The 27716-nt window shown below is 37.0% G+C and overlaps 2 protein-coding genes and 1 long non-coding RNA gene across 4 annotated transcripts; 1 reads left to right on the top strand and 2 right to left on the bottom strand.

The window, feature by feature from the left end:
• The first annotated feature begins 166 nt into the window (after nucleotides 1-166).
• On the top strand, nucleotides 167-25347 carry LOC106069005 (protein mono-ADP-ribosyltransferase PARP15-like). The gene is made up of 12 exons (XM_056018152.1): nucleotides 167-260; nucleotides 386-498; nucleotides 2553-2667; nucleotides 4037-4135; nucleotides 4327-4442; nucleotides 6815-6896; nucleotides 8024-8196; nucleotides 8838-9070; nucleotides 10872-11035; nucleotides 13457-13599; nucleotides 15934-16111; nucleotides 23034-25347. The coding sequence occupies exons 8-12, from the start codon at nucleotides 8931-8933 to the stop codon at nucleotides 23297-23299; spliced, it is 891 nt and encodes a 296-aa protein (XP_055874127.1). The 5' UTR covers nucleotides 167-260; nucleotides 386-498; nucleotides 2553-2667; nucleotides 4037-4135; nucleotides 4327-4442; nucleotides 6815-6896; nucleotides 8024-8196; nucleotides 8838-8930; the 3' UTR covers nucleotides 23300-25347.
• Nucleotides 6114-6387, bottom strand: LOC129924235 (uncharacterized). The gene is made up of 2 exons (XR_008776233.1): nucleotides 6302-6387; nucleotides 6114-6210 (listed from the first exon to the last, which is right to left on the bottom strand). It is a non-coding gene; the product is annotated as an uncharacterized LOC129924235 (long non-coding RNA).
• LOC129924232 (uncharacterized) lies at nucleotides 18629-22949 on the bottom strand. Of its 2 annotated transcripts, none has more exons than XR_008776230.1 (2): nucleotides 19373-22949; nucleotides 18629-19196 (listed from the first exon to the last, which is right to left on the bottom strand). XR_008776230.1 is itself a non-coding variant. In XM_056018147.1 (2 exons), exon 2 carries the CDS (start codon nucleotides 21573-21575, stop codon nucleotides 20019-20021), a length of 1557 nt encoding a protein of 518 aa, XP_055874122.1. In that variant the 5' UTR covers nucleotides 21576-22526; nucleotides 22703-22949; the 3' UTR covers nucleotides 18629-20018. The 2 variants fall into 2 exon arrangements, 1 of the variants encoding a protein (XP_055874122.1); XM_056018147.1 differs by having other exon boundaries at nucleotides 18629-22526; nucleotides 22703-22949.
• Nucleotides 25348-27716: the final 2369 nt, after the last annotated feature.

Here is a 27716-nt window from a genome sequence, read left to right as displayed (position 1 = left end):
TATACTTTCATCATACCATTCAAAGTTAAACTAGCCAAAGTAACGACTGGTTGTACTATTATAGAGATTATTTTTAATGTATGTATACTTATTTTTTCTTTAATATTTTGACCTGTGCAGAAATAATACTTATAAGTAGATCACATTTTAAACTCTGTATTAAAACTTTAGATACTGTTATCAAATATACAACTCAGAGCAACTGGAACTTTGGAAATATGAAAGTGAATTTGATCGTAGGTGAAATAAATCATGAAAATGTAAGATTTTATTTTTTCATAGCCCATTTTAATATATTTTTTTTTTACATGTATCCTACAGTATATCAAACAATCCTAAAACTACAAATATATTTCATTAAAATTAGATTTCTTTTTCTTTAAAGACTGATGTTATAGTTAATACTGTTGATAATAACTTGGAGTTACGCAAAGGTATGCTATCTAGGAATATTTTAAAAGAGGCTGGAGATCTTATACAAATTGAATTGAAATCAAGGTAAGTTGGTCTATGTTTACTTAAATCTGATCGGTTAGTTGTAAAAAAAAATATCTTTTAAAATTCTTTTTTATATGTTTCAAATTTTCAGTAGTTTAATAGTAAACTTCATTACATCACAGTGTGCCTTAGATTGTACAGATATATCAGTTTAATATCATACTTAGTTATACACTGTAACTTCGTTACATCACAGTGAGCCTTAGATTGTACAGATATATCAGTTTAATATCATACTTCGTTATACACTGTAACTTCGTTACATCACAGTGAGCCTTAGATTGTACAGATATATCAGTTTAATATCATACTTAGTTATACACTGTACAGTTCTCTTCGTTGTAAATCAAAGATTAATTTAATTTTACACCAACAATGAACCGGATTTGGCTGTATGGAGCCCTAAGGCAACGAAGAAGCGGAGGCCTCTAATTATTTACCGATTAAAAGAAAGTTTTATTTTCAAAACATTTATTGCCAAAAAATAAAAATATTTCAACAAAGAATATAGTCTAGTAATTTGTTAGTCAAATCCAATTCTTAAAAAAAATTAAATGACCACGTTGACGAATGGAACTTCGCGAGATTTTTTTGGACGAAAAGTCTTTGATGTTTTGTTTTTTTTTCTGAAATCTTTCTTGTTGGTTCCCTCTCTTGTTGGTTCTCTATCTTGTTGACGCCCTCTCTTGTGGCGACCCATCCCTGCCTGCCATCCCCCAAATCCGGCCACACACCAACTCATGTTTTTCGCTGAAGACTTCTGGTGATTAGCCTAAATCAGCGTTTCTCAACCTTTTAAGCTCGGCGACCCCTTTTTTGCAAACCCCCACTCTGCCGCGACCCCCCTCCCCACACACACATACAGCAATAGAAGAATAGACAATAACAATCCATATTTTCGATGGTCTTAGGCGACCCCTGGCAAATCGTCATTCGACCCTCAAGAGGGTCGCGAACCACAGGTTGAGAACCCCTGGCCGAAATGCAGACGGTCTAGGTATGACAATGTTTAGCTTTGCCTCCAAGCAATGTTAGAGCATGATCATAAAAGTCGAAAAGCACGCGCGTCTGTTCCATGACAACCCCATCGATAAATGGCATCGTGTACAGTATGAGTGCCTGCTACAATCTGTAGATTTTACAATGGTCATATATTCAGAAACAAATTGAAAGTTGATTCTGGTGAAGTATCTTATGCATAAAACAAAAAATGACGGTATTATTCCACTAACTTTTAAAATGACTAGATCGCATTGTAGTGCATGTAATATTTACAACAGTGCTTTAAATGGTTGAGTCTATTGTTCAAAATGTAATGCCTCAATGTCTTGCAGCTAGGTGATGAAAGTGTTAAAATGAAACATATGAGAGATTTTTGCAGCTACCTTATTTTTTTTTATCTATCCCATAGTCTGTTGGACCGTTGGGGCACCATGCAAGATTTGCCGACCCTTTTTCTCCATTCCTATCTGTCTTTTGCCTTATTTAGAACCTCTTTCAATGGCAGGCCAGTCCATTATTGTATGTTGTCTTCCCATCGCTTTCTCTGTCTGCCTCTTCTTCTTTTTCCTGGTAGCCATAGATTTTTAGATGACGTTTTTTTATTTTACAATAGTTAGCAGGTCATCATGGGGTCCAATCACTACAGTAACTCTGTCTCTGATTTCTTGGTTTGTGATGCGGTCTTTAAATGTGATACCTAGGATCCTTCTGTAGCATCTCAATTCCATTGCTGGGATCACATGACTACGCAAACCTGTATTCCAAGATAAGAAGAGATTTTCCCACATGTATGTTTGTGTCTGCGTGTGTGTGTGTATATATGTGTGTGTATGTGTGTTTGTGTTTATACACATGTTTAAGTTTGTATTAAAAAACACACCCACACCTTTTTCAAAAGTCCTTGCTAGTGTCGCCACTACAGTAATAACACTATGTTACTTTCTGGTGAAATTATAAGAAAAAATGAAACATTTAATAATTGGTAATTTTTAAAAACAAACAAGCAAAAACCCTAAGTGGAAGGCTAGATTTATTTAATGTATGTTTTACAGGTACCCAAAAGGTATCAAAGTTGGCGAGGTCGCTATTTCAAGCGGAGGTAACTTGCAGTGCAAACATATTTTTCATGCCTGTATTCCATTTGCCACTGGACGAAATTCAGATGAGGTTTTTTTTTTTTTTTTCATTTTTCCTTTTTTTTTTTTTTTTAGAAATGTAATTTTTTTTTATGACCTGGAACACATATTAACATAAATTTATTGTAAAACAACAAATAAATGACAATTATAGTACTCATTAATTATGTATTGGAAGCATTTATAATTAATTCATAAATACATTTTGTAAGTTATCATATCGTGCATAACATTAAGTGAACCAGGTGTCTTCAAAATTCACGTGTCAAAAGTTTACGTAAAAGAATGTGACGAGGCGCAGTTAAAAAAAATGGGGGCGGGCGTTGCGACCCCAAAAAATCGAATATTTCGATATATCATAAAAAGTCATACCCCATTTATTTTTAGGACTTGCGATCTATGGGGCAGATGGTGTTAAGGTCATCTGTTTCTATGTTCCATGGTTAACGAGAGTGTCATGTGGCCAGCACAACGACCAACTGCCTTTACTTTTCTCCAACTAATGTTAGGTTCTCATTAGAGCTGGTCGAACTGAGAAGTGCCCTAAAGGTCCCGAAACTAAAAATTCTAGTCTTCACCATGATTCGAACCTAGGAACCCAATCCGAAAGCTTTACCACTCTGCCACCGCGTCTCCAATATATATCCGATATACATTATCTTAAAAAATACAGACATTCCTTAAAAAAAAAGATGATTACATCCAACGCGTGTCCCTTGATCAATCAAGTCATACATATTAATCTGGCTGACTCAGGCAACCCACATAGATTGGGAAGACGAAGACAAAGAATAATCAGGTTTAATATGTACATGTTCTATCTTGGAAGATACTAGTGACAAATTCAAAAGCACAATGAAGATATAATTTTAACTTCTCGTTTTCATTTCGCTGAAGAAAAGCGAAATCTTACCGTTTTTTCAAACAACGAACCTAGACCGGCTGCCAAATTATAAGTCTTTAGATGGCATTTTCTATGTTAGTCTGATTGTGTAGACTACAAATATAGTTATAATTTCATTTTTTAAAGATAGTCTTTTGCAATTATTTGTCTAGAGCTGTATCATTTTGCAAGTAAACAAATATTTCAGTACTCGTGATTCTTCATTTAAGCCTTTCTCTTTCCGTGGAACGAAATATAGCACCCTTTTTAATAGTATGTAAAATCCCCCCTCCCCACTTGAAAATTAAAAGAAATTTAAAAGGCCTACATATTCACTCAGACAATTGTCTGAATTCGTAATTCTAGCTCTATGTAGCTAGATGATAGGCGATTAAGTGATTCTCTATTATTTCCTAACTTTTATTTGGAACAATTAAAAAAAAAAAAAAGAAAAACTTGTTCATGAGTAACATTTTTGCAATGGATGTAACAATTACTAATTACATTTTAATTTAAGATTACAGGCTTGGTAAAATTCTGAAAGAGGCTGAAAAAATGAAACTCGGCTCAATTTCAATGCCTGCAATTGGTACTGGAATTTTAGGATATCAATTAGGTTAGTGTCAAATATAAAGATGAGGTGGAAATAAGAAACAGAAGTGATGTGTCTCTGTTACCTGCTTAGAAAATATATAGATTGTTAAATCACCAGTTTTAATATACGATTAGCCTCGTTTTGTAAATTTTATTTAGGATATTCAGGGACTACTTGACTTGTTGATGTTACACAAAGTTGCTTTGTTTCAGATGTAGCTGCCAGTGCGCTGCTTGAGGGCATTAGATTATTTTCCCAAAGCCATAGAGTGACTCTCATAAAATTGATCAACATTGTGATATTTCCAACAGATGTAGAAATAGCTCAAGTAAGAATATCTTTGCATTTTTTAAAACGAATGTAAGGAACCATATGAAAAGGAGTTTATTTCGTTAATACTTGTAAGGGTTAAGTTAACCTTCATGTGTTCTTTTTGTTGTGGAATTAATGTTATATTGTTTAAGTAGCAATATGTTCTGTCTATTTTCTTATATCATAAAGTTCCAATTTCAGACATTACAATCAATAGAGAAAATGATGTAAAGTACATATGTTTCTGCAGCCCACAGTTAACGATGGTGTCATGTGGCCAGCACAACCGCCTTTACTTTTCCCCAACTAACGTCAGGTACCCATTAGAGCTGTGTGTACTCAGAGGTGCCCTACAGATCCAGAAATTAAAAATACCAGTCTTCACCATGATTTTGAATCTCGGGATTTTTAGGGCGCCCCTGAGTCCACCCAACTCTAATGGGTACCTGATGTTAGTTAAGGGAAAGTAAAGGCCACATGACACCCTGCTCGTTAACTTTGGCCAAAGAAACAGATGACCTTAACATCATCATCTGCCCTATAGATCGCAAGGTATGAAAAGGGAACTATTTCCTAACATTTTGGTGATTGTTGCGATAAAATGTTGACTCTAAACAATGTCATGGACGCCCTGATAACCCTTGAAACGCGGGTGGCAGTTTAGCCTCTAAACATCAGAATTGTAATTCCATTTGGTATGCACTCACTGTAAAACAGCTCAGCACTTTAAGGGTTAAAAAAACGATTTTCACCAACTAAATAATAATTATTAGTTTGTGCTTCAAGCGAAAGAGAATAGACATCTGGTTTAACAGTGCTTAAAAGTGCACCCACGTTATCGCATGCACTATAAATTACATAGCTAATCTACACACCCTATTTTCTGTACACCGGATGCACCAAAATAGATAGCTATTTATAGTTTCTCGCCCTAGATGATAATCTCAAATAAGGATTTATTTTCCACTTACAGTACACTGGCTACTACTTTAATCGTAACCCTATAAAATACAGACGTTAATCTAGTCAATCTACCCATGCATGTCAATCACTGACTTAAACTATGCTAAGTCACTGGTTTTCCTGGATGACTCAGGCAACCCATTCCATGCTCTAATAGCACTAGGGAAGAAGAATTGTTCGTACAAATTTGCACTAGCATAGCTCATAAGGAATAATATTAAGGCCTAAACACTCATAAACGTATGTGTTGAACAAAACAAAAATAGTAAATAAATAAAGATAAATTCTAATGGGTGCCTGACATTAATTGGGGAGATGGAGAGGCGTTGGTCGTTGAGCTGGCCACACAACTTCCTCGTCAATATAAACCTGGTTTATGTCAGGTGGGTGTACAGTTTGTTTATCTAGGGGTGGACATAAGTCCATTGATTTCCCGAGTTCCTCACCTCAACAGTTTTAAGCAAACCAAAAATAGGTAATAATAGCATATCAAACAACAAATTAATTTAACATCAATTAAATGTCAGTCAACTGAACATTTAGTGAATAAACAACAATTGTTCAACGCGAACAATATTTAATAATGACCTAATTGCAAAATAACAAGATATCTCAAGGATACCAATCAATGAAACATGGTGGTTTAACATTGCATTGATAATTGGTCAAATAACACACCAATAACACACCTTCCACACGCACACTCCATCTCGGCGCTCTACATACCGGCAGCTTAACACCCAACAAACAACACTAGTTAAGGACACGGCTCCAAAGGCGAGAAGACGACACTCTGTCCCAGAGCCCCCAAGCCTAACACCCTGAAACGAAAAAAAAACTAGATCTAACGATGCCGCTATAACAAAGAGCTTTTCATTAGCGACACCCGTACCGAAAGATCAGCCTACTTACTAAAACTATGTACTTTCGTAACGTAACCAGCTAAAAAAGGCTCTCTCCACTGCAAAGGCAATACAGGAACTAAAGGTGACGTAAACACACACAATATTCTCGACAACAAAAACGCGCCCAATACAAACTACTTCCTATACATTAAAACGCACCTATTGAACACGAAAAGAAAACTTCACGCGCGCACGACAGTTTATATTACTCCATTTTCTAATCCTCCTCTATCTTCTTCTTTCAAGACGCATTCGCACCATTCCGCAGTCACACTATCTGCGAACTTAACACTTGCCTACAGTGGTACGGCGATACGGGCGGTCTATATTTAGGGGAAATGTTTTAATTGTATTTATTGTATTTTTTTTTTTTACAAAAATGACTTCCCGTTGAAAAAGTATCTAATTAATTAGAAAAAAAAATGAAATAAATAGATATTTGCCGATTGCGTTGTTTTTTTTTTTTTTTGTATGAAGATGACCTGCTCACATGTTTAAAATAAACATATTTTTTTCCCAGACTTTTAGATCGATTTTATTTCGCCAAGATGATATGGCTGGTGAAAGCAAACAAGAGGGGTTAAAATTCACTGATCCTAGTAGTAAGTATATGTACTATAACTGAGTTGTTTACATTCAGCGTGTGTCCAGCGTGTAACACTTAGGGAGTTCGTACATTGAGATACGATGATGGTACAATAGCTGTAGACTTAATCACACGCAACCCACAGTATAATTGTCAGATTTCCTGATGAAAGAGAAGAAACAGTGTCACTGCGACATTTGGCTCCCGTTCATAGAGAGGGAGAATCAAAGATGTACTAACACATGGAACATGAAGACATGGAACTGGAGACATGGAACATGAAGACATGGAACTGGAGACATGGAACATGAAGACACGGATCTGGAGACAAGCCCAAAGAGGGAGAATCGGAGATGTACCAACATATGGAACATGAAGACATAGAACTGGAGACAAGCCCAAAGAGGGAGAATCGGAGATGTACCAGCATATGGAACGTGAAGACATGGAACTGGAGACAAGCCCAAAGAGGGAGAATCAAAGATGTACCAACATATGGAACATGAAGACATGGAACTGGAGACAAGCCCAAAGAGGGAGAATCAAAGATGTACCAACATATGGAACATGAAGACATGAAACTGGAGACAAGCCCAAAGAGGGAGAATCAAAGATGTACCAACATATGAAGACATGGAACTGGAGACAAGCCCAATCACGCAGATGCACTTGCCTTGAACTGCCTTCAGACCATGTGACTAAGGAACCAATGGCTACTTCTAACACACAGGTAGTCCTATAACAGGGTGAAAATACACAGCAAGAAGGAGTAAATACAGGGGCTGAGTCTTCAGTTAGAGAGCCGGCGATGTCACCAATTCAAAGAGACGGCTGCATTGGTCCTGGCAGATACAATATAGACGGGGGCGTGCCTCACAGTTTGAGAAACGCTGACTTATCCATTTCCTCTTAAAAATTATAGATGTTTCATTAGGATGCCACATTTAAGTCGTAAAAGATTATTACAATTTAAATAGACGCCTATCTAGTGATCATAAAGAACAACATAATGAATAAGACATGAGCTTGTTTGAAAGCTTTTAATTTTAATATTTATCTGTCTCTAAAATTTTACAGATTTGATATGTACGTCATTCTAAAATAATTTAAATCAAATATGAGCGTTTTTGTTTTCTTTTACAGAAGATCAAAGTGTTACAGTCAACGGACTATCTCAAGAAGTAGATCTACAGATTTTTTCTGACAATGCTAATAAAAGACGCATAGCAGAACAAGTCCTCCAGGAGGAGTGTTTATCAGCTTTTAAAATTGAAGTAGACAATGATAAAAACCTGCAGCACCTGAAACCTGATCAAGTAAATTTATGTTTAATTATGTTTAAATAAAGTTATGACATATTTTTGCACCTTAAAGGGTCACTTTGACAATGAGTATGTTTTACTATATGACCAAACCAGCCCAGCTTTCGTCTCTTCACGATATAGAAGTATTTCTCCGTTTTATCAACCAGAGTGTTGACTTGTAAAAGTACAAACTCATTTGTCTTTTTTTCCCTGGTATCTCATACCCTGCATTGTTAATGTAGTATTTAATCTAGAAGACTTGAATTCACAGCAGAGCATGTAATGTAATAGAAGTAGCTTTTTACTGAGTTGAGATTTTTTAAAAATGAACAATTTCATAATGTAACGAAAGCAAAGTGACATGAAATAGTCTAAAACGGAACACGTTTCAATTTTGAAGAGTTTTAATTACAAAATTTAGGTAGGATAAATGGATGTTCTTTAAAAAAAAAAAGCCAATGCAATGCAACTTATTAGGTCGTGAATGAACAGCGGTAGTAACTTCAATTAACTACTATTTATATTTCTTTCAGTTACCATCTCAGTTGTTAGTTTCACATTTTTTTAAAATTGCTCATCAATTATGTCTGTTGAGCATTTGTGACGACCTGCCCACTTCGTCATTTTATTGATTTATTTTCTGACTTGGACAGATCAAAGAATTAGAAAACATTGGTCTCCGATACGGAATCAAAGTTGGCATTGAATCTGACCAGTTAACAATGCAAGGATTTAGATAGGACGGAATGCTGCAAGTTCAGAGAGCAAAGGAAAAATTAATTTTGGAAGCAGTGGGTCAGCATCACCGATCACTTCTTACTGTGATGCAGTCATCTATAGAATGGCAGTATAAAAAGAAAAATAGATGGGTTAGCTTCACACCTTTGTAAGTAAAACAAAATTCAGTAGTTTATAATCCTTAACAATAGGCTAAATAGATCTTAACTTATCCGATCAGATCAATCCGAACGAAATTTAATTGACCATAAAATATGAATAGTTTTTTTTACAAAGCTTATATCAAACAAGGGAAAGAAATAGTACTTGAGAATAAGTCCCTCTTATTGTGTGTTGGACGTCGTTTAAAAGTTTGAAACTAAAATTTGAAACTATAAAACCTTCTATTATCACAAGCACTTTGCAGACACAGTGTTTAGTGTATTGGTTTGAGGAGGCATGAGCCCTCGAGTTCGAATTGAAGTTGTGCAACTTTTAAAAAAAAATGTATTTAAAAAACGTGATCACTGTGACAGTCACACAGATACCCATCTCCCCCACCCCCCTTTTTTTTGTTTTTTTGCTAACTGGCCCAGACGAGTGATTGGATCATATTGCACTGAGAAAACTAAAAGCATGAAAATAAGCTAAACAAAAATAATTTGTAAAAATATTAATAATCGCACAGAATATTCTTCTTGGTCTAGATGTATTATATATATCTAATCATATGACTGGTCCAAACTAATTTATAAAAATACACTTAATATAATCTATTTTTTAAGTTTTATTATTTTGTTTTAATTTTTCTTTTTATTATTTTAGCTTACTTTTTCTTTGTTTTCTTTTCCGTAAAATGATCTAGAATTAATAGTAAAACTTTGATTTTAACGAGAGAACTGAGTGAAAGAATTCAAACATTTGAGTCTCAATAAAGGTGGAATGGTGATAATGAGAGAGCATTATTTTCTGTATGGAATTCTACATGGATTTGTATCCAATGTATCCCAATGTTTTCTAAAAAAAATAATTCTTAAAATGATTTTTACATGTTTTTGGGTGTTCCCTATGATTCTGAAGATAATTACTTATTAGACCAAGTCTCCCGCAGGAGTATGGGAGGGGGGGGTGGTGGCAGCGGGCAGGGCTCGAACGTTGATCCATAGAGACCTCCGAATGACAGTCTAGACTAGAGCGAATACCAGGCAGCCATCATAATGTAGTAAAGACATATCCTTTCATCTTTCTGTTTATACTTTTTAACATTTTATTTTTTTAAATTTTGTTTTTCGTGTAATTAACAACGTTCTGCATTGCAGGAGCTTGTTGTAGGCCCCTACACACACCCGCCCTGCTTCATATTGTTACGTTCTTCTCTATCAGGCCTCCTGTAAACACTGCCCAACAACACAACACAGCACATCTAACTCAAGAACTTGACAACCAGTGCTTCAATAAACAATATGGCGGTTTAATGAAAAATACATCAACAACAGCCAATAAACAGAATTGGCTACACTAGCTTCAAATACTTTACTACACAGAAGAACTGCCTAACTAATCACTACAAGTCTCTCTAGCTCGTACAGCTATATTTTCGAGGACTCACTTCGTAGCACACAGTCCTTACTGCTTGCTGTCCTAAACTCTACTGTCCTTTCTAACACACTGTCTCTCGGTGTAGGCTCTGGATCACATGACCACAACATTGGTCATATTGCGTGCATTAGCAGTAATGTTTCTTGTTCAACAGCCCTTGACCTGTGTGATTGGCCTGAATCATGTGTGTCAGTAGGCCGCACACACATTAACCCTTTCAGTCCGCCACTAGGGTTATAACAATATGTTTGTAGGCCTAAATGCATAGTTGCCACCCCTGATCATAGAGTTGACTTATACATGTATATAGTTGTAGATCTACTTATTACTAAAACAAAAAAAACAACTTTCGAATGCTATTGTGCTTTCAGACTTAACGGCGAGTTAGAAAAAGCCAGGAAGGATAGCACCACATTTAAACATGTCGATGTTTCTGGGACCAAATATAATTTCAACTTTGCTGCAAAGAGAGTTCTCGTAGAAAAAGGAGAAAGACAAACGACATTGGAAATCAGACGTTTTGATAAAACGAAAGGTTAGTTATATGTAAATGTAAATGTTTAACCTTTACTTATCCCTTAGTCTGTTGGACCATTTGGGCACCACATAAGATCTGTCAACCGTCCTTCTCTATTCCTCTCTTTCCTTTGCCTTGGATAGAATTTTATTAGTAACGGATTATATAATCTTTCAATAACATCAGTTAGGTCAGGTTCACATTTAACTTCACCTTCACCTATCCCTTAGTCTGTTGGACCGTTGGTGCACCACGCAAGATCAGTGTATCGTCTTTTTCCAGTCCTCTCTGTTCTTTGTCTTTGATAGAATTTCATTCACTGACAGGCCCGTCCATTCTTTGATGTTGTCTTCCCATCTCTTTGTCTTCCTCTCCTTCTTCTTCTTCCTGGTGCTGTCCCCAGAAGGAAGGTCTTTGCAAGCCCTGAGGACCTTGTGATAAGGCCATAGAGTTTGTGCTTACGTTTTTTGACAGTAGTTAGGTCATTGTGGGGTCTTATTGCTGTATTAATCCAGTTTCTTATCTCTTCATTCGTGATGCGGTATTTGTAAATACTTACAAAGTAAAAGTTTTTAGAACTAATAATTATTCGACAGTTGCAATAGGTTGGACAATTATCCCGCCTGGGAGACGACAGCATGCCTAAGGCGATCTTCTTTGGCTGGCTTAAAGTAAAATGGCGTAACATAGCGCCCCCTCCCCCCCGTAATCGCTATAAAGATCAACTCAGGCGCAATTTCCCGCACTGGCATAGAGGGAAGTAGCTGGCAGCAGATGGCCTCTGAAAGAGGCAGTTGGAGAGCTTTTACGAAAGTCGCGGAACAAAGAAAAACCCTTGTTGAAGACAGGCGCAGAAGACAAAAAATCTGATGTGGAAAAGTCTGCAGGTCACAACTGGGTTTGCGTAGTCATATGAAACATTGCATTCATCCTTGATCTTCGGTAACCGAGGGCATTGTCATTGTTAAATGTTAACAGTAAAGTGTGAAATGCTGGAATTCTATACAAAGCTTAGGCATTTTGGAACATAGCCCCCGGAAATGATTTTTAAGTTAAACTATTCAAGACTCAAGTTAAAGTGTACGGCTACAACACGCTACTTTCTTTTTCATTGGATAAATCTGTGTAAATATTTCCGACAAAATTTAAATTGCACTGAAGCCTTTATAACACGATAAATTAACTTGTGTTTTCCACGATTATCACAACATAACGTTTTAAATGCTTATAGATCAAGATCTAGTCAAGTGCTTCCTTTGTGGTAGTCTTAGTTTCCTGATCATATTGCATACCTACTTATTCTTCACCTTTCATATAACACAATATGAAACATCCTCTCTATTAACAAGAATAAAGTTAGACACAGGCACACAGCACTAACACTTGTTGACCCCTTTCAGTCTTAACGACTATGGTTCATCTCGTAGTACACTTCTTCATGTCACGGTGGAGCCCGGAGCCCTATGCTCGAGAGACATTCCCGTCCACCTGTGTCGCAGGTTAAGGTCGCATTCGTTTTGGTAGTAGAGGAGCCAGCAATTTTTCGTTTGGCACGCTTTTCTTCCAGGGCTGATGCCAATGCTTTTTCACTGTAAAATGTTTGTTTTACATGCTTCGGATGTTCCTTCAGAGTTGAAGATAATTACTTCTTAGTCCAAACCTCCCGCAAGACGACGGGGGATGGGAGCGGGCAGGGTTTGAACCCTCGACCATCGATAAATCGGAACGACAGTCCAGCGCGCAAACCATCCTGCCACTGTTCTTAGTTTTCTTGGTCACCATCTGTTTCCACATAGTGCGGTCTATGTCTTCCCAGGAGTCACAAACACTTAGTCGTAATTTAACTCCACGCATGAACGAAAAGGACTAAATTATTTAAATCACTGGCATATATTATCCCAAGAGAGAGGCGAGAAAGCTGATTGATAAAGAATTGTCTTCCGAAACGAGAGGTCCTGGGTACGAATCCTGGTGAAGAATGGAATTTTATTTTTCGTAATCTTTAGGGCGCCCCTTTTGTCCACCAAACTTTAATGGGTACCTGACATTAGTTGGGAAAATACTAAAGGTCTGTTGGTCGTTGTGCTGGCCACATAACACCCTAGTTAACCACTGAGAGAAAAAAAAGATGACCTTTACATCATCTGCCGAATCTGTCCCATAGATATCAAGGTAAACTTTAATTTAGTTATTCGTGAAACTTATATTATTCATAAAATACTTTAACTCAACATTTCACACTTTGCCTGAAGCAACTATAGTCAATCTACAGAATATGTAGTCAAGCGGGAGCACTATATGCATATCTGTTTCATCTTCAGATATTATTCATAAAATACTTTAACTCAACATTTCACACTTTGCCTGAAGCAACTATAGTCAATCTACAGAATATGTAGTCAAGCGTAAGCACTATATGCATATCTGTTTCATCTTCAGATGGAGAACCTTTGCCCAGACATTGGAAAGCCATGTCGGAAACAGAAAATTTGAAATTAGTAGAAATTAGACCTGGATCTGTAGAATATGATAATGTTGAAGCCCATTTTAAATTGACATGTGGCGGTTATCCAGTTAAAAAGGTGGGTATTTAAAATCTACATTTCATGTTAAGGCTTTCCACGATAATTATTTTTTTTTTCGGGGGCACTTTGCCGAAACTTTCCCGAAACTAAGATAGATATAGTTTTTATCCACTTAACATTAGCTTTGTAACAAAGTTCTTTGAACCAGGATAAAGATTGGATTAATACATGCATACATTAATACATTGGTAGAATACAAGGAAGAGACATGCATATCTGAATGCAGTTCATTGTTCATCAGGCTGCCAAATAAAGCTGTATATCTCTTTGTCTACTTTAAGCTCCAAAACTATCAACCAAAAGTGTCATACGTCCTAATAGTCCTAATACGGTATGTCAGCTATCTGGGGCAAAATGTCAACAATAATTATTTTTTGTGAAAGTATTGATTAGCATACTAGCATTACACACAGGCTACTCACGTTGATATTTCCCCAGGCTATATAATGTTTATTTACGACGGAATGTTCCTTTTCTTTTTTTTATTTTGAACATTCAATAACAGGAATCCTTTTCAATGATCCCTCCGTCCTGACATACATTTTACTCGGTGATTTCTAGTATATTCTGAACTGGAACGTCCCTCTCATTCCTTTTTTTTTCTCTTTCTCTCTTCTTCTCTCCTTTTCTTTTTCTCTCTCTCTCTATTTCTCCTTCTCGTGTTTCCTCTCTCTCTTCCCCCTATCTCTCCTCTCTCTCTCTCTTTCTCTCTCCTTTTCTATCTCTCTTTCTCTCTCTCCTTCTCTCTCTCTTTCTCCTTCTCTCACTTTCTCTCTCTCCCCTTCTCTCCTCTCTCTCTCACTCTCTCTCTCTCTCTTCTTCTCTCCTTCTCTCTGTCTCACGTTTTTTTTCCTCTCACTCCCCTTTTATCTTTCTCTGCAATCTTCTCTTTTTTTTTCATCCTGTTCTAGGTAATGTTCCCTGACAGACTTTTGGCTTGAATTGAAACGACCTATTTTAAAACGCCCCATGCCTTTGACACACACATGCACACATACTTTTATTACTTTTACTTGTCTTAAAAGGCGCGGTGGCTGAGTGGTTAAGCGCTTGACTTTCGAACCTGAGGTTCTGGGTTCGAATCTCGGTGAAGAGTGGGATTTTGAAGTTCGGTACTTTTAGGGCGCCCCTGAGCCCAACCAACTTTAATGGGTACCTGACTTAAGTTGGGGAAAGTGAAGGCGGTTGGATGTTTTGCTGGCAAATGACACCCTGCTCGTTGTTTAATTTCCATAATAAAATATTGTTACGAATCTCACTATCCAGGCTCTCTGCAAACTGCACCATACACCACCAACGTAAAGAACTTGACAACTCAGGGCTCCAGAGTAACGTAACACTTTATAGTTGAATAAATAACAGCCAATACTGTACAATTGGCAACACGTACACTGTACAAATATCTCTCCGATAACACCGTACCGCCGTATCAACTCTTGCACTGGCCTCTCCGTCTCGTTCCAGGCTTGCACTGGGTTCAACAGTTCAGGACTGACTTCACACACTGGGTTCGTTGTGTCGGACTCGATCACAGACCAAGATCAAGACGCCAGTCGTCTCAACTGTACTTTACAGTACTCCGCACTGAACCGTCGTAATGCTCCGTACAGAACCACACCGTTGAACTGTGCTGTAGTCGACCGTGTTCTGAACCCCTGCCGTGAACCGTCTTGACTGGACACCTCCGCTCTTTATATAGGGTCCCTACTGGCCTTCTAGAACCGGACGGAACACCGCTCGACGTTTCTAGCTTCGTCAAATGACTACATCCCTCGTGACGCCCCTGAGCTCTGTTCACGACGGCGATCCTTCCCGAACCGACCTGTTGACACTCGACTCGGCTGACCATCGTAACTCGTCACGGTTGACCGCTCGTCTAGCACTGGCCTGGGGCGATTTGCGTCGGCTGACTACACTCACACCACTACCCCCATCTGTGCCACCACCAGGTTTATAACAATATGATACATGTGAATCACAATTTAGTTCTGGTAAGAGATTTATACTGCAATTTCCATGACATAATTTTATTTCCCCAACATTTTTGTTTATTAAATAGCATATCAGGAAAATATAGATTAAGACAGAATCCCCCACCCACAATAAACAGGATAGAAGACTTAAATAAAGTAGCAATTATACATAAAACACTGAACCGTAATCTTCAAATACAAAAACAAAATCTAATAAAATACTCAGAAAGAATTAAAGATAAAGGCACATTCCTCGTTCCATTTGCTAGGACAAATGTATACAAATGCTCCTTCTTCCCTAGCTAGATAAGATAAGATAATAAAATCTTGACATATTTACAATTTCCAACTCTCCAAGATTGAACGCATTCAAAACAAAAGTTTGCATCAGCTGTACGCTGCTAAGAAAAGAGAGATGGATTTGTACAATCCTCGAGGTCATCCAAATGAACAGAACCTGTTCCATGGGACTTCATCACCGCCTATTCCACAGATTAACGAAAACGGATTTAACAGAAGCTACTGTGGTGTTAACGGTAAGATTTTTTTTATATTAGCAAATGAGTCCAGCTAATGTTATCGCTATATCTTTTCCAAATAGCTTAGTAGTATTAACTTTGAGATGGTGTTTTAAATTGAATATAAAATTGACCATCTTGAATTTCGATGAAGGTTAGAAGCTTTCAGTCCAAAATAAATTCTTTTAGCGGTTTAAGACAGCGAGAAGCCTCTCCCATATTTCCCAGTCGTCAGAGTGGATAGCAACTATGGTTCAAACTTATCATTGCTCAAACTTGTCCATTGCGCCCGGGCCTCTAGGGGCCCAAGAAAGAACAAAAAAAAAAAGACATAACTAATGTTTGTAAGAGTTTAAATGAATGGAGTTCCGATTGTGTATTGTTTGTAAGAAATCGTTACTGACTTGAAAGTAATGACACAGATACGTGTAAGAGGTATTACCTGCACAGAATGTCTTCTAGTAAATGTAGCGATGCTTACAGGAGGAGTCTATTGTTTTATTCTATTCTACACATGGGAGTAGAGTGCTTCATATTGGCCTTCTTGAACCTGGGCTCACAAGTAGGCTATGCATGTTTTAGTATTATTTTAGATGAGCTCTATACTAATATCTTTAAATAGTAATACAATTTTTGTGGTCAGTTAATGTTTTCTCAGAAAAAGGCTCAATCTTGTTGTGGGCCCTCCAATAGCCCGGTTGACTGATCTGTTAAGGGTCAGATAGTAAAACTATTGGCATGACAAGTCTTTTTACAAAGCTTAGGCGCCTATATCATCTCTGTCTGTCTGCCTGTAAAAATTGTGTACCCCTTATTTCGTCAACACCCACAAAACAAGAATTAATTTTTTTAAAAAGTTAATTAACTTTTGGTACGCTTAATTAATTATTTTGCATGGTATCTTGAACAAGGGAAAGACATTTTACTTGACTGATGAAGTGGTATAGCCTAAGTTGAATTAGATCCCTTTATACATTGTAGGTCGCCACTTTAAGGTTTGAAGCTTACAATAGATATCAATATCATAATAATAATAGATCAGAGGTTCGTTAGCTGAGTAGTTATTGTATTGGCTTGAGGGGGCTTTATCCCTTTTTTTTTATTTATATAAATGCATTTATAAAGCGATCACCCAGATCTCCCCTTTTTTCTCCCCCTTCCCTTTTCCCGTTGAGAAGGCTTAAAGCATGAAATAGAGGCTAAACACAAACTATTGTTAACAATATTTGTAATCGCGCAGATTAAATAATATTCGTCTAGATTATTGATGCCCAAAATCCGGCCCGCGGGCCACATCCGGCCCGCGACGTGGTTCCACCCGGCCCTCCGTTGAGGCGTCATGACGGATTGGTACCATGGCTTTTAACAATTGTGTGTTTATGAAATGGGACCCTGAATGTAGAATCTACCAGGAAAAGTGAACGGATCTTTCCTTTTTTTTTGTGGAACATGATAATAAAGCAATATATTTGCTTTTGTAACGAAAGTGTGGCTGTTTTCAAAGCAAACACTATATAAACGGCATTATAAAACAAATAGAGCCGCGAATAAAAGATAGTTAAACTATGCCTAGTGATTGGAAAAAGAGACGAGAAAATGAGTGGGTGATAAAGCTAGCTACAATGTTTCTCACATTTCAAGTAGAGAATTAAGCCTTTTTCTGACGCTTAAAAAGAAGATAAATTCCAATATCCCATTAATAAATGTAAGTTCCGCAAGTTTTCTAATCAAATAGTTTCAATTCAAAGTCATTTCGTTTTTGTGCATTTTCGGTCGTCTGGCCCGCATGTCCAACTTGGTTAAGCATCACTGCTCTAAATCTATTACAAATTTAAATACATGACTTATTCAAACTAATTGATACAACTACGATTAATATACGCTTTTTTTTAAAGTATTTATTAAAACGTTTTTTGCTTCTAGACATACCTTATTAGTCATTTATTTGAGTTCTTTTTATTATATCGGAAGATGTCACACAATTATTAAATATTAAGAAATTTCGTAAAATTCATATAAGTAAAATGACTTTAAGCAATGCAAGATATAATAAAAGCATTTTTTAAAAATCTCATAAACTACAGACGTTCCTTAGAAAAGAGAATATGATTACGTCGTACGCGCATTCATGTGTCAATCTAGTCGTGCGTGTTAGAGAAACTCTGCTAAGTCATTGCTTTGCCTAGATGATTCAGGCAACCCGCTCCATGCTCTAGTTTTAATAGTAAAAGAAGAGCACTTGTATGAATTTGTCCTATTCTATGGGAAAAGAAATGTGCCTTTATCTTTGTGTCTTTCTTCTTTCTTGCGATATGTTCTCCTTCTGTGAGCAGGTCAGGCAGGCGCGAGTGGATAGAGAGATGACCTATTCTCTGCTGCTCAACATTAAAATTTACCTAACAGTAGGCAGATGTTAGCGCTACTGGGTGGGCTCATCTGTGACACCTCAGTCTACGACCAAGGGGCTAGAGTCACCTAAGTAACCAGACATACTAAACTAAACTAACTCAACTAAATGAAAACAAGATAAAAAACTTTAGTTTACGATAAATAAAACAAAAAGAAACTTTATTTACATACAAAAATAAATCAATAATAAAAAATAATATATACACTAACTTGACTAATCACTACTACTGAACACACCAACTAACTAAAACCGTCTAAATCTACGCCACTACAAACACTAACTTGACTAACAAACGAACCAAAATAACTAACACAAACTGATAAACCAACTATCTAACTAAATCACTAAAACTATTACACTAGACCTAGATCTACAATAAACTACAATAAACTAGTCTAGATCTACAATATTCTACTACTACACTCAATCTCAACCAATAACTCTAACCCTAAAACAAGAACACTTTAAGTCTTAGTACCTTACTAACTAGACTAAACTAATTACTAACTAGCTAAAGCAAGAAACAGACTATAACTAAGCCACTAATAAGGCCACACTACAGAAACAAAATAAAACTAGATTCCCTAGAATTAGAATAGATCTAACAACAGTAGTTATAAACAGCAGCTCAAAGCAGCAGTTAAAAGCAGTAACACAGCAGTTACACAGCAGTTACACAGCAGTAATAATAGCCTGCAAAACAAATGCAAAACTATGTTATAAAATATTCTATTAGGACTGATGGACGTCGCCATCTTCCGTACAGCATGTTGCCAACTATCATGACAAATAGTCCAGTAGAAAATAAAATAACTACTTTACACATAGTATAGATCTAGTAAAAAAATATAAAATATTTCTACACTTACAGGCCGTCCCAGGTACAGGAATAAAAATATAATTAGATGACAGACCACAAAGATATTCAGCTGTCACACAGACAGATATGGTACTGACCACTGGTCAACTGTACACTGAACTGTTTTAAAACAGCGTGGCATCACTTTTTATACACAAAAAGCGGAAGTAGAAATAATAAGTTTGGCACTAGCCTATAAAAATAAAATATATAAAAATATAGCTCTGGGAGCGCAAGCTCACATTCATCCCGCCTTAAATTTTTTGCGTCCTCGCAAAACAAAATACTAACAAACTACTTAAAATGCATTACATACATACTGCTGACATATTATACCATCAAAGAAAATACACACTAAAATCTACTTCACACAAAAATATACATCTCCATGACATGACTTAAATTACATTGCTTTACAAGGACAAAAGCAAAAAAAAAAATATACACTTCATCCGCTAAAAACACAAGAAAATACTCTTGATTCTGTACATTCTTAAATAGGTTTAGCAACTACTAAACTTTTGAAAAAAAAGCTTTCAAATACACAAGTAGATAACATGTACTCATAGAGTTACTACAAACTAATACATCTTCATACATTGGAATGCAACCAACATATTAAATAAAAATTACAAATAAACAAATGAAGAATTATGCTAGTATGGTGAGGAAACGAACTTCATTTCCTCCTCTCGTACATACCTGTAAGTACTGCCGTCTTCTGCCTCTACCATGTACCAGCCAGAAGCATACTTGGGTACTGCAGTAATTACAAAACATGAGGGTTCATACTGCATGAACATTCTTCCCTGGCCTCTGACTCTCTGTTCAACAAGAACTCTGCACCCAATGTTCAGAAGGTCGTTCCTTTTCTTCTGCAACTCAGGAACCTCATGGGAAAGCAAGGTGGATTCTGGTTGGACCGGATGAAACTGTAGGAAAGGATTTGTTTCCCTACCTCTTTCTGCATGATTACTGGAAGTGTCAGGTGAGGCAACTTCTGAATGAATCGACATCATTTCTGCCACTGCAGGTTGGTTTCTGCGAACAATTGAATCAGGAGCAGTGTTGGATAGCCTAGGATTCTGTGGCACCTCAACCGGCAATTCTGTTGGCTTGGGGGCAGGTTGCAGTTGTACTGCCTGTGGTTGTTCCACTGAGGCAACCTGAACGCGATTCACTGCTGCAGTGACATCAGGGCAAGCTCGGGTGAAATGGTCCCGGCTTCCACAATTTGAGCAGTTGCTTCTAGAAGGGTGTTGCTGGTGAGCCCGGTTCACTGGCTTCTTTCGCTGACCTTGGAACCTGTTCTGCAGCCTGCAATTTCTTGCAAGATGGCCAGGTTTGCCACAAGTGTAGCATTTCCTGTTCTTCGTCACTGGCCTCTTATGGTGAAGAGTGTGATTTGTCTCCACGCGCTGTTGTGAGGTAATCTGTCTCAAATTGCCACTACTGTGATCAGGTTGATGGTGGTTGCAGTGGGGACAGTTAGAGTTCTGTGGTCCCGAAAGTTGTAGGAGCACAATCTGGGCCGCAAGCTCCTCCACTTGCTTGGAGAGCGCAGCTAGCTGGCCTTCAATCTTTATCTCACTGCATGTGACGTTGACTTGTGGTGCGACATCCTCGTCTTGTGCCCACCTAATGGCCATGTCTCTTAACGCCAGGAATTCAGTTTCTGGCCTGTCAAGTAGTCTCTCTCGCAGATCTCTCCTTAGGATCCTGTCACTGAGGTTTTCTACAAACTGGTCCCTCAGGATAGACTTGCTGAAGGGAGTTTCAGATAGAGCTCTCTGCCTGTCTGTGAGTGCTTCAAATGCTTGAAGGAGACGGTGTGAGTATGCGCGGACAGACTCATACTGGTGCTGGCTTATTCGGAACAGCTCCCCAATGAGGCAGTTGATGCTCCGCCTTTCTCCATAAGTGGAGCGTAGAACTTGTACAAGGGCATCTGGACATGCCCTTGTCGTCTGAGGGTGACACCTAAGTTCGGCCTTCACCGCCTCACCTAGATGTGCAAAGAGGAAGTCACATTTTTCCTCTGGATGCACCATGTGTTGAGACTTCCAAGCTCTCTCAACATTTTGAAGGAACTCTTCAATTTCCCTGGCAGGACCATCACCATGGAAGCGTCGAATGTTCCACTCCGTTCTTGGCACCACAATCACTGTCTGAGACGGCTGCATTCTTGCTGCTGCTGCTGCCTCGCTGTTCATCTACGTAACTACTCAACAAAACTAAAGCCTACTAGCCTCTCAATAACAATACCAAAAAAACAACTAAACTAACACTATCTATACCGCCTATCAATGCCTAAACTCCTACGCAAACCTAATCTATGCCAATAAAAAATACAAGTCTGGTCACTCAAGCACAGATCCCACTTCTGACACCAAAAATGTGAGCAGGTCAGGCAGGCGCGAGTGGATAGAGAGATGACCTATTCTCTGCTGCTCAACATTAAAATTTACCTAACAGTAGGCAGATGTTAGCGCTACTGGGTGGGCTCATCTGTGACACCTCAGTCTACGACCAAGGGGCTAGAGTCACCTAAGTAACCAGACATACTAAACTAAACTAACTCAACTAAATGAAAACAAGATAAAAAACTTTAGTTTACGATAAATAAAACAAAAAGAAACTTTATTTACATACAAAAATAAATCAATAATAAAAAATAATATATACACTAACTTGACTAATCACTACTACTGAACACACCAACTAACTAAAACCGTCTAAATCTACGCCACTACAAACACTAACTTGACTAACAAACGAACCAAAATAACTAACACAAACTGATAAACCAACTATCTAACTAAATCACTAAAACTATTACACTAGACCTAGATCTACAATAAACTACAATAAACTAGTCTAGATCTACAATATTCTACTACTACACTCAATCTCAACCAATAACTCTAACCCTAAAACAAGAACACTTTAAGTCTTAGTACCTTACTAACTAGACTAAACTAATTACTAACTAGCTAAAGCAAGAAACAGACTATAACTAAGCCACTAATAAGGCCACACTACAGAAACAAAATAAAACTAGATTCCCTAGAATTAGAATAGATCTAACAACAGTAGTTATAAACAGCAGCTCAAAGCAGCAGTTAAAAGCAGTAACACAGCAGTTACACAGCAGTAATAATAGCCTGCAAAACAAATGCAAAACTATGTTATAAAATATTCTATTAGGACTGATGGACGTCGCCATCTTCCGTACAGCATGTTGCCAACTATCATGACAAATAGTCCAGTAGAAAATAAAATAACTACTTTACACATAGTATAGATCTAGTAAAAAAATATAAAATATTTCTACACTTACAGGCCGTCCCAGGTACAGGAATAAAAATATAATTAGATGACAGACCACAAAGATATTCAGCTGTCACACAGACAGATATGGTACTGACCACTGGTCAACTGTACACTGAACTGTTTTAAAACAGCGTGGCATCACTTTTTATACACAAAAAGCGGAAGTAGAAATAATAAGTTTGGCACTAGCCTATAAAAATAAAATATATAAAAATATAGCTCTGGGAGCGCAAGCTCACACTTCGTATTCTTATCTAGCGCTTTATTTTTTCTTAAAGGATTTCACTAACAATCTATCGCTATCAATGTGTGTTTCTAAATGTATTTGTTCTTTGTAGGTACACTGTACGGTAAAGGTGTTTACTTCGCACTAAATGCATCCTACTCTGAAAAATATGCCGTGCCAGATGCACAAGGAAATAAATACATGTACAGAGTAAAAGCTTTGACCGGAGAATTTATTGAAACAAACAAAGAAACAAATTACCTGCCCAATAAACCGGGAAGTAACAGACCTTATGACTCTGGTGGTAATAGTAGCAGAGGAATCTACGTCATATTTCATGATGCTCAGGTTTATCCTGAATATTTGATTACATTCTAAAACTGGGATAAAAACAACTCTTTTTTGTTTGTTTAAATCGGAAATGACCTAATAAGCTTTGTAAATTTTTTTAATGGTTTGGACATTTTGAAAATGTATTTACAAATAATATTTTTTTCTATGTATAAATTGTGTTATTTAAAAGATGGTTTGATGGACTTATTTTTTATAGTAAAAAATAGCTTTTTTTTTTGTATGTCCTTTAGTACTTGATACTTGATACATCAAGACATATAAGAAATGTGTTCTAAATATTTTTAAAACTCGTAAGCGGCCATGTGGGTCTCTCATGCTTACACATTGATATATACAATTGTACGTCTTCATTGTGTGAGTTGTTAAGCGTAACTTGGGCGGCTGCCTGGCCGTGCGGCATGTAAGCTGGTCCGTTGTTCGGTCTTCGCGATGGTCCCAGGCTCATGCAAGAACAAAGAAGGCCGCAACACTGACCTGCGACGTCGTAACCTGTGGGCAGTGGAGACCGATAGCTCGTTGCCACGTCTTACAGACCTGTTACGTTTTATCATCTTCCCTATGGACCATTTGGTCTGAAAGGAGTACTTGAGTCCACACAACTGGCATTCATTGGAGAAAGAGATTAGCTTTACACCATCTTTCCCATAATTAGCCATAAACTTTGATTTTTATCGCATTATACACTTGCTAAATTACAATTTATATAAAATATACGTATACACATTATATAATTTTTTCAGGAATATATATATTATACACTTGTATAACCGTGATTATTTTAGCTACAAAATAGCATCGTTGTTTAAGAAGGGTTTAATTTTTTAAACTAATTATATAATGTTAAATCTTTTTCGTATACCGGTACAATAATATAATTGTTTCAAAGGATGTGTTTATATATTACTACGTATTAGGCCTATATGTCTCGTGAGCGGCAATGTTTTTCTTGGTACAGGTTTCTTCGTGCACATGAAGTTGATGAACTATAATTCTGAGGTTTATATGCTTGTGAGTCTTGGACGCTGCCTGCAGAGCTAGAGAGGAGAATCATTGTAATGGAATTGAGATGCTACAGAAGGATCCTAGGTATCACATTCAAAGACCGCATCACAGAGTTACTGGAGCGATTGGACCCAATGATGATCTGCTAACTATCGTAAAAAAGCGCAAGCTAAAATTCTATGGCCATATTACAAAATCTTCGGGGCTCACAAAGACCTTCCGTCAGGGAACAGTACCAGGAAAAAGAAGAAAAGGCAGACAGAGAAAGCGATGGGAGGACAACATAAAACAGGCCTGCCATTGAAAGAGGTTCTAACTAAGGCAAAAGACAGAGAGGAATGGAGTAAGACGGTCGACGAATCTTGCATGGTGCCCCAACGGTCCAACTGACTAGGTGTAAACGTCATGCCCTAATAGTTCCTTGTACTTCCTCTTGTGAAGAAGATAGTTGGGCTGATGTTTCTTTCTTTGCCACGGTGTACACTGTTTCCTGGTGCCTAAGTATTCAGATGATCGTATGCCTATTTAGTTTCGATTTGTTTGGGTGCGCTTCGCTGCTGAAGTTTTGATTTAGCGGCATCTCTAGATCTTTGCTTATTCTATGAATTCTTTGTTTTTAGGTTGCTAGGTCTGACCGTGTTGAGCCACACTTTGTACGTGATTAAATCAGTTCTTGTGGAAGGTTCAGCCAGTCCTTGGCTAGCGCAGAACCTCGTTTCTGCTCATGTAGCTGTTAATGTTCCAGGCCGTCAGGCCGGGATTAAGTGTATGTGTGAGGTTTGTTCTTTACTCATGTACACAAGACATTAAATGAATTGACTGACATAGTGACGCAGCATAATTTGAAATAGCATTAATCGTCCATTTCTTGTTCATTATTAAATGTTCTCTTGTTAAATGAGTGTTGACCATTTATCTATTTAACTTCTTTGTTTTTGGTGCAGTCATTCTCATTTATTGATGGGTAACCCGGCTAATCTCAAGTAGGTCTATGTCGTAGTTAAACCTGTAAAACCCATCTCGATATCATACACAATCTTTTATAATGTGTAATAGCTTTCCTTTAAATGTTTGTGTAGTGTAACACATTTTTGAATAGTGAATATGTTTTTAATTAAAATTATAGTAGAGTCACTATTGCGGAGCAGGCATGTTTGCGGAACAGCTCGTCGAAATTAGTTAAAATCTACTTTATTTTGAAATTTTCTGCTAAACTACTGTAACGGTACTGCGCATAGTCCATTTCTCTACATTTTCAATATAAGGATTTTCCTTTCACAGCAGATAATTAATTTTGACTCCAGGTTAAAGTTGACAGGTGTGGAATCGTCCATTATTTTTCACGTACCATGAGAACCGCAAAGGTCAGGGCTTATAAGGCTTTTTAAAAATGATAATGACACATCATCTGTATGATACACCTATTTTTCGGATTATAAATGAAAGTGGAAAAACTTCATTTCGTAGCCATCTACCAGGAATTTAATTAAAAAAAAATCGGGAGATGTTTACCCAGTTTTTACCTTTTTAAAGATAGTCACAATTGTGGAACACTATCGATGTCATTTATTTTACCTGCGCATTTAGCTTAATATTTACATAGTGATTTAGATTATCGGAATTTAAATATGAGTTTGTATTAGTATACATAATTTTAAAACATTTAGAGTATAATATTTCATATAATATATGATTTATGATTACCAGACGTCCAGCAAAAAGAGGACAAATCATAATATCAAATAATATCATATAGGCCTATATAATATTAATATAACAAAAAAGAATTAAAGAATAGTGGAAAATAAAACCTTTTAAGGAAAATCAGGGTAGTGTGACGTCAATTAAATTAAAGAGGTAAAGAATCAAACAGTGACAATGTGTTGTCTTAAGCTTTATTAAAATAAAATGAAATAAAAGCATTAGGATAACCAACTATAGAAAAAAATCTTAATCCACACCCTCTCTGAAGTCTGACCATAAAGTAAATAGACTGTGTCCAACTGATTTTAACAATCTGGTCATACACATGTAGGCCTAGTGTACTGTACGTGTGAAGTCAATGACACTACTAAACTACCCTGCATTTTTTCATTACGCGTTATGCTATAGTGTTTGCTTAAAGTGGAGTGGTCAGACAAGAAAATAACACACTGGCGTGGCTAGTCAAGCCTGTTCGTAGATATATCTTTACACTAAAATAGTTACACACCCTAGCCCTGCCCGATTCAGAAACCCCATTCGCAGCGAAAAACATGCTGGCCCTTAGAGCACGTGAGAGGAAGCGAGCAGCCTTTAATTGTGTCGGCCATGAACCAGTTATCTCTCTATCAAATCCTTGTCCCAACCGCTTTTCGTGCAGAACTCTGCATTCGTAAAGAATGTGTTCTATTTTTTTAAATCAATTATACAAGCAGTTATTTTTCATAAAAATACACTATTTTTACAACTATTCACTATTAATAGTAACAAACACTTGATGCTTTTTAGTAAGAGAGATTTACCATTTTTTAAAACATTTATGCAAATGGTTTTAGACTTTTGGTCAAAAAATATATATTTTTTTTTTACAATTGTATTGCTAAGTTATGTAAGTTCTGTCATTTCTATATATTAAATACATTTACAAAAAAAAAAAACAACTTTTTTTAAAGAGAAAAAAATCAATTTACTATGCAAATAAGTTGGGCATAATTTAAAACAACAATTAATAAGTCAGTTTTCATATTATTGCGTCAACTGCAAAACAAACACATGGTGACAATTTGATACACAAAACTAAAAAGGAATTTTTTACGGAAATGTTTTATTCTTGAAGAATAAGAGATCGACCTTTTAGAAAACAATTAGATTAATTAGATACTCATTATAAGACATCAGTTAGGCCAGGCTCACATCTAACATCACATTCACTTTCACCTATCCCTTGGTCTGCAGGACCTTTGGGGAACCACACAGGATCTGTCAACCTCTTTCTCCATTCTTCTCTGTCATTTGCCTTTGATAGAATTTCATTATGGTATTCTTTCTGAAAATATTAAAACCTGCCTTTTTACCTTCTTGGGTGGACCACTTCTGATAGAATTTAATACCGATATTCTTCTGAAAATATTGAAACCTGCCTTTTTTCCTGCCTGGGTGAACCACTTTGGGGGCAGATTTTGAGTTTGTGTTTCCACACAAACTGTCTTTGTAATTATTATCTATTTTAATGTGACTCGAATCAATATTATAAAAGTTAAAGTGTTTAAGGATTTTTCTTTTTAATAAAAAGTAAGGTTATAAAGACACAAACACTCTCACAATCGGCCCCGAAGTGGTCCGCCGCTCAGGCGGGTAAAAAGGCAGGTGTCAATATTTTCAGAAAGAATAATATAGGCCTATTAGAAACAACGAATTACAAACTATCATCACCTACAACCCTATCTCCGTCGATACA

This window comes from Biomphalaria glabrata, chromosome 1 (genome assembly GCF_947242115.1).
Source record: "Biomphalaria glabrata chromosome 1, xgBioGlab47.1, whole genome shotgun sequence".
Classification (NCBI taxonomy): Eukaryota; Metazoa; Mollusca; class Gastropoda; family Planorbidae; genus Biomphalaria; species Biomphalaria glabrata.
The sequence above is the reverse complement of the archived record's forward strand: the minus strand, read 5'-3'. Positions and strand labels throughout refer to the sequence as shown.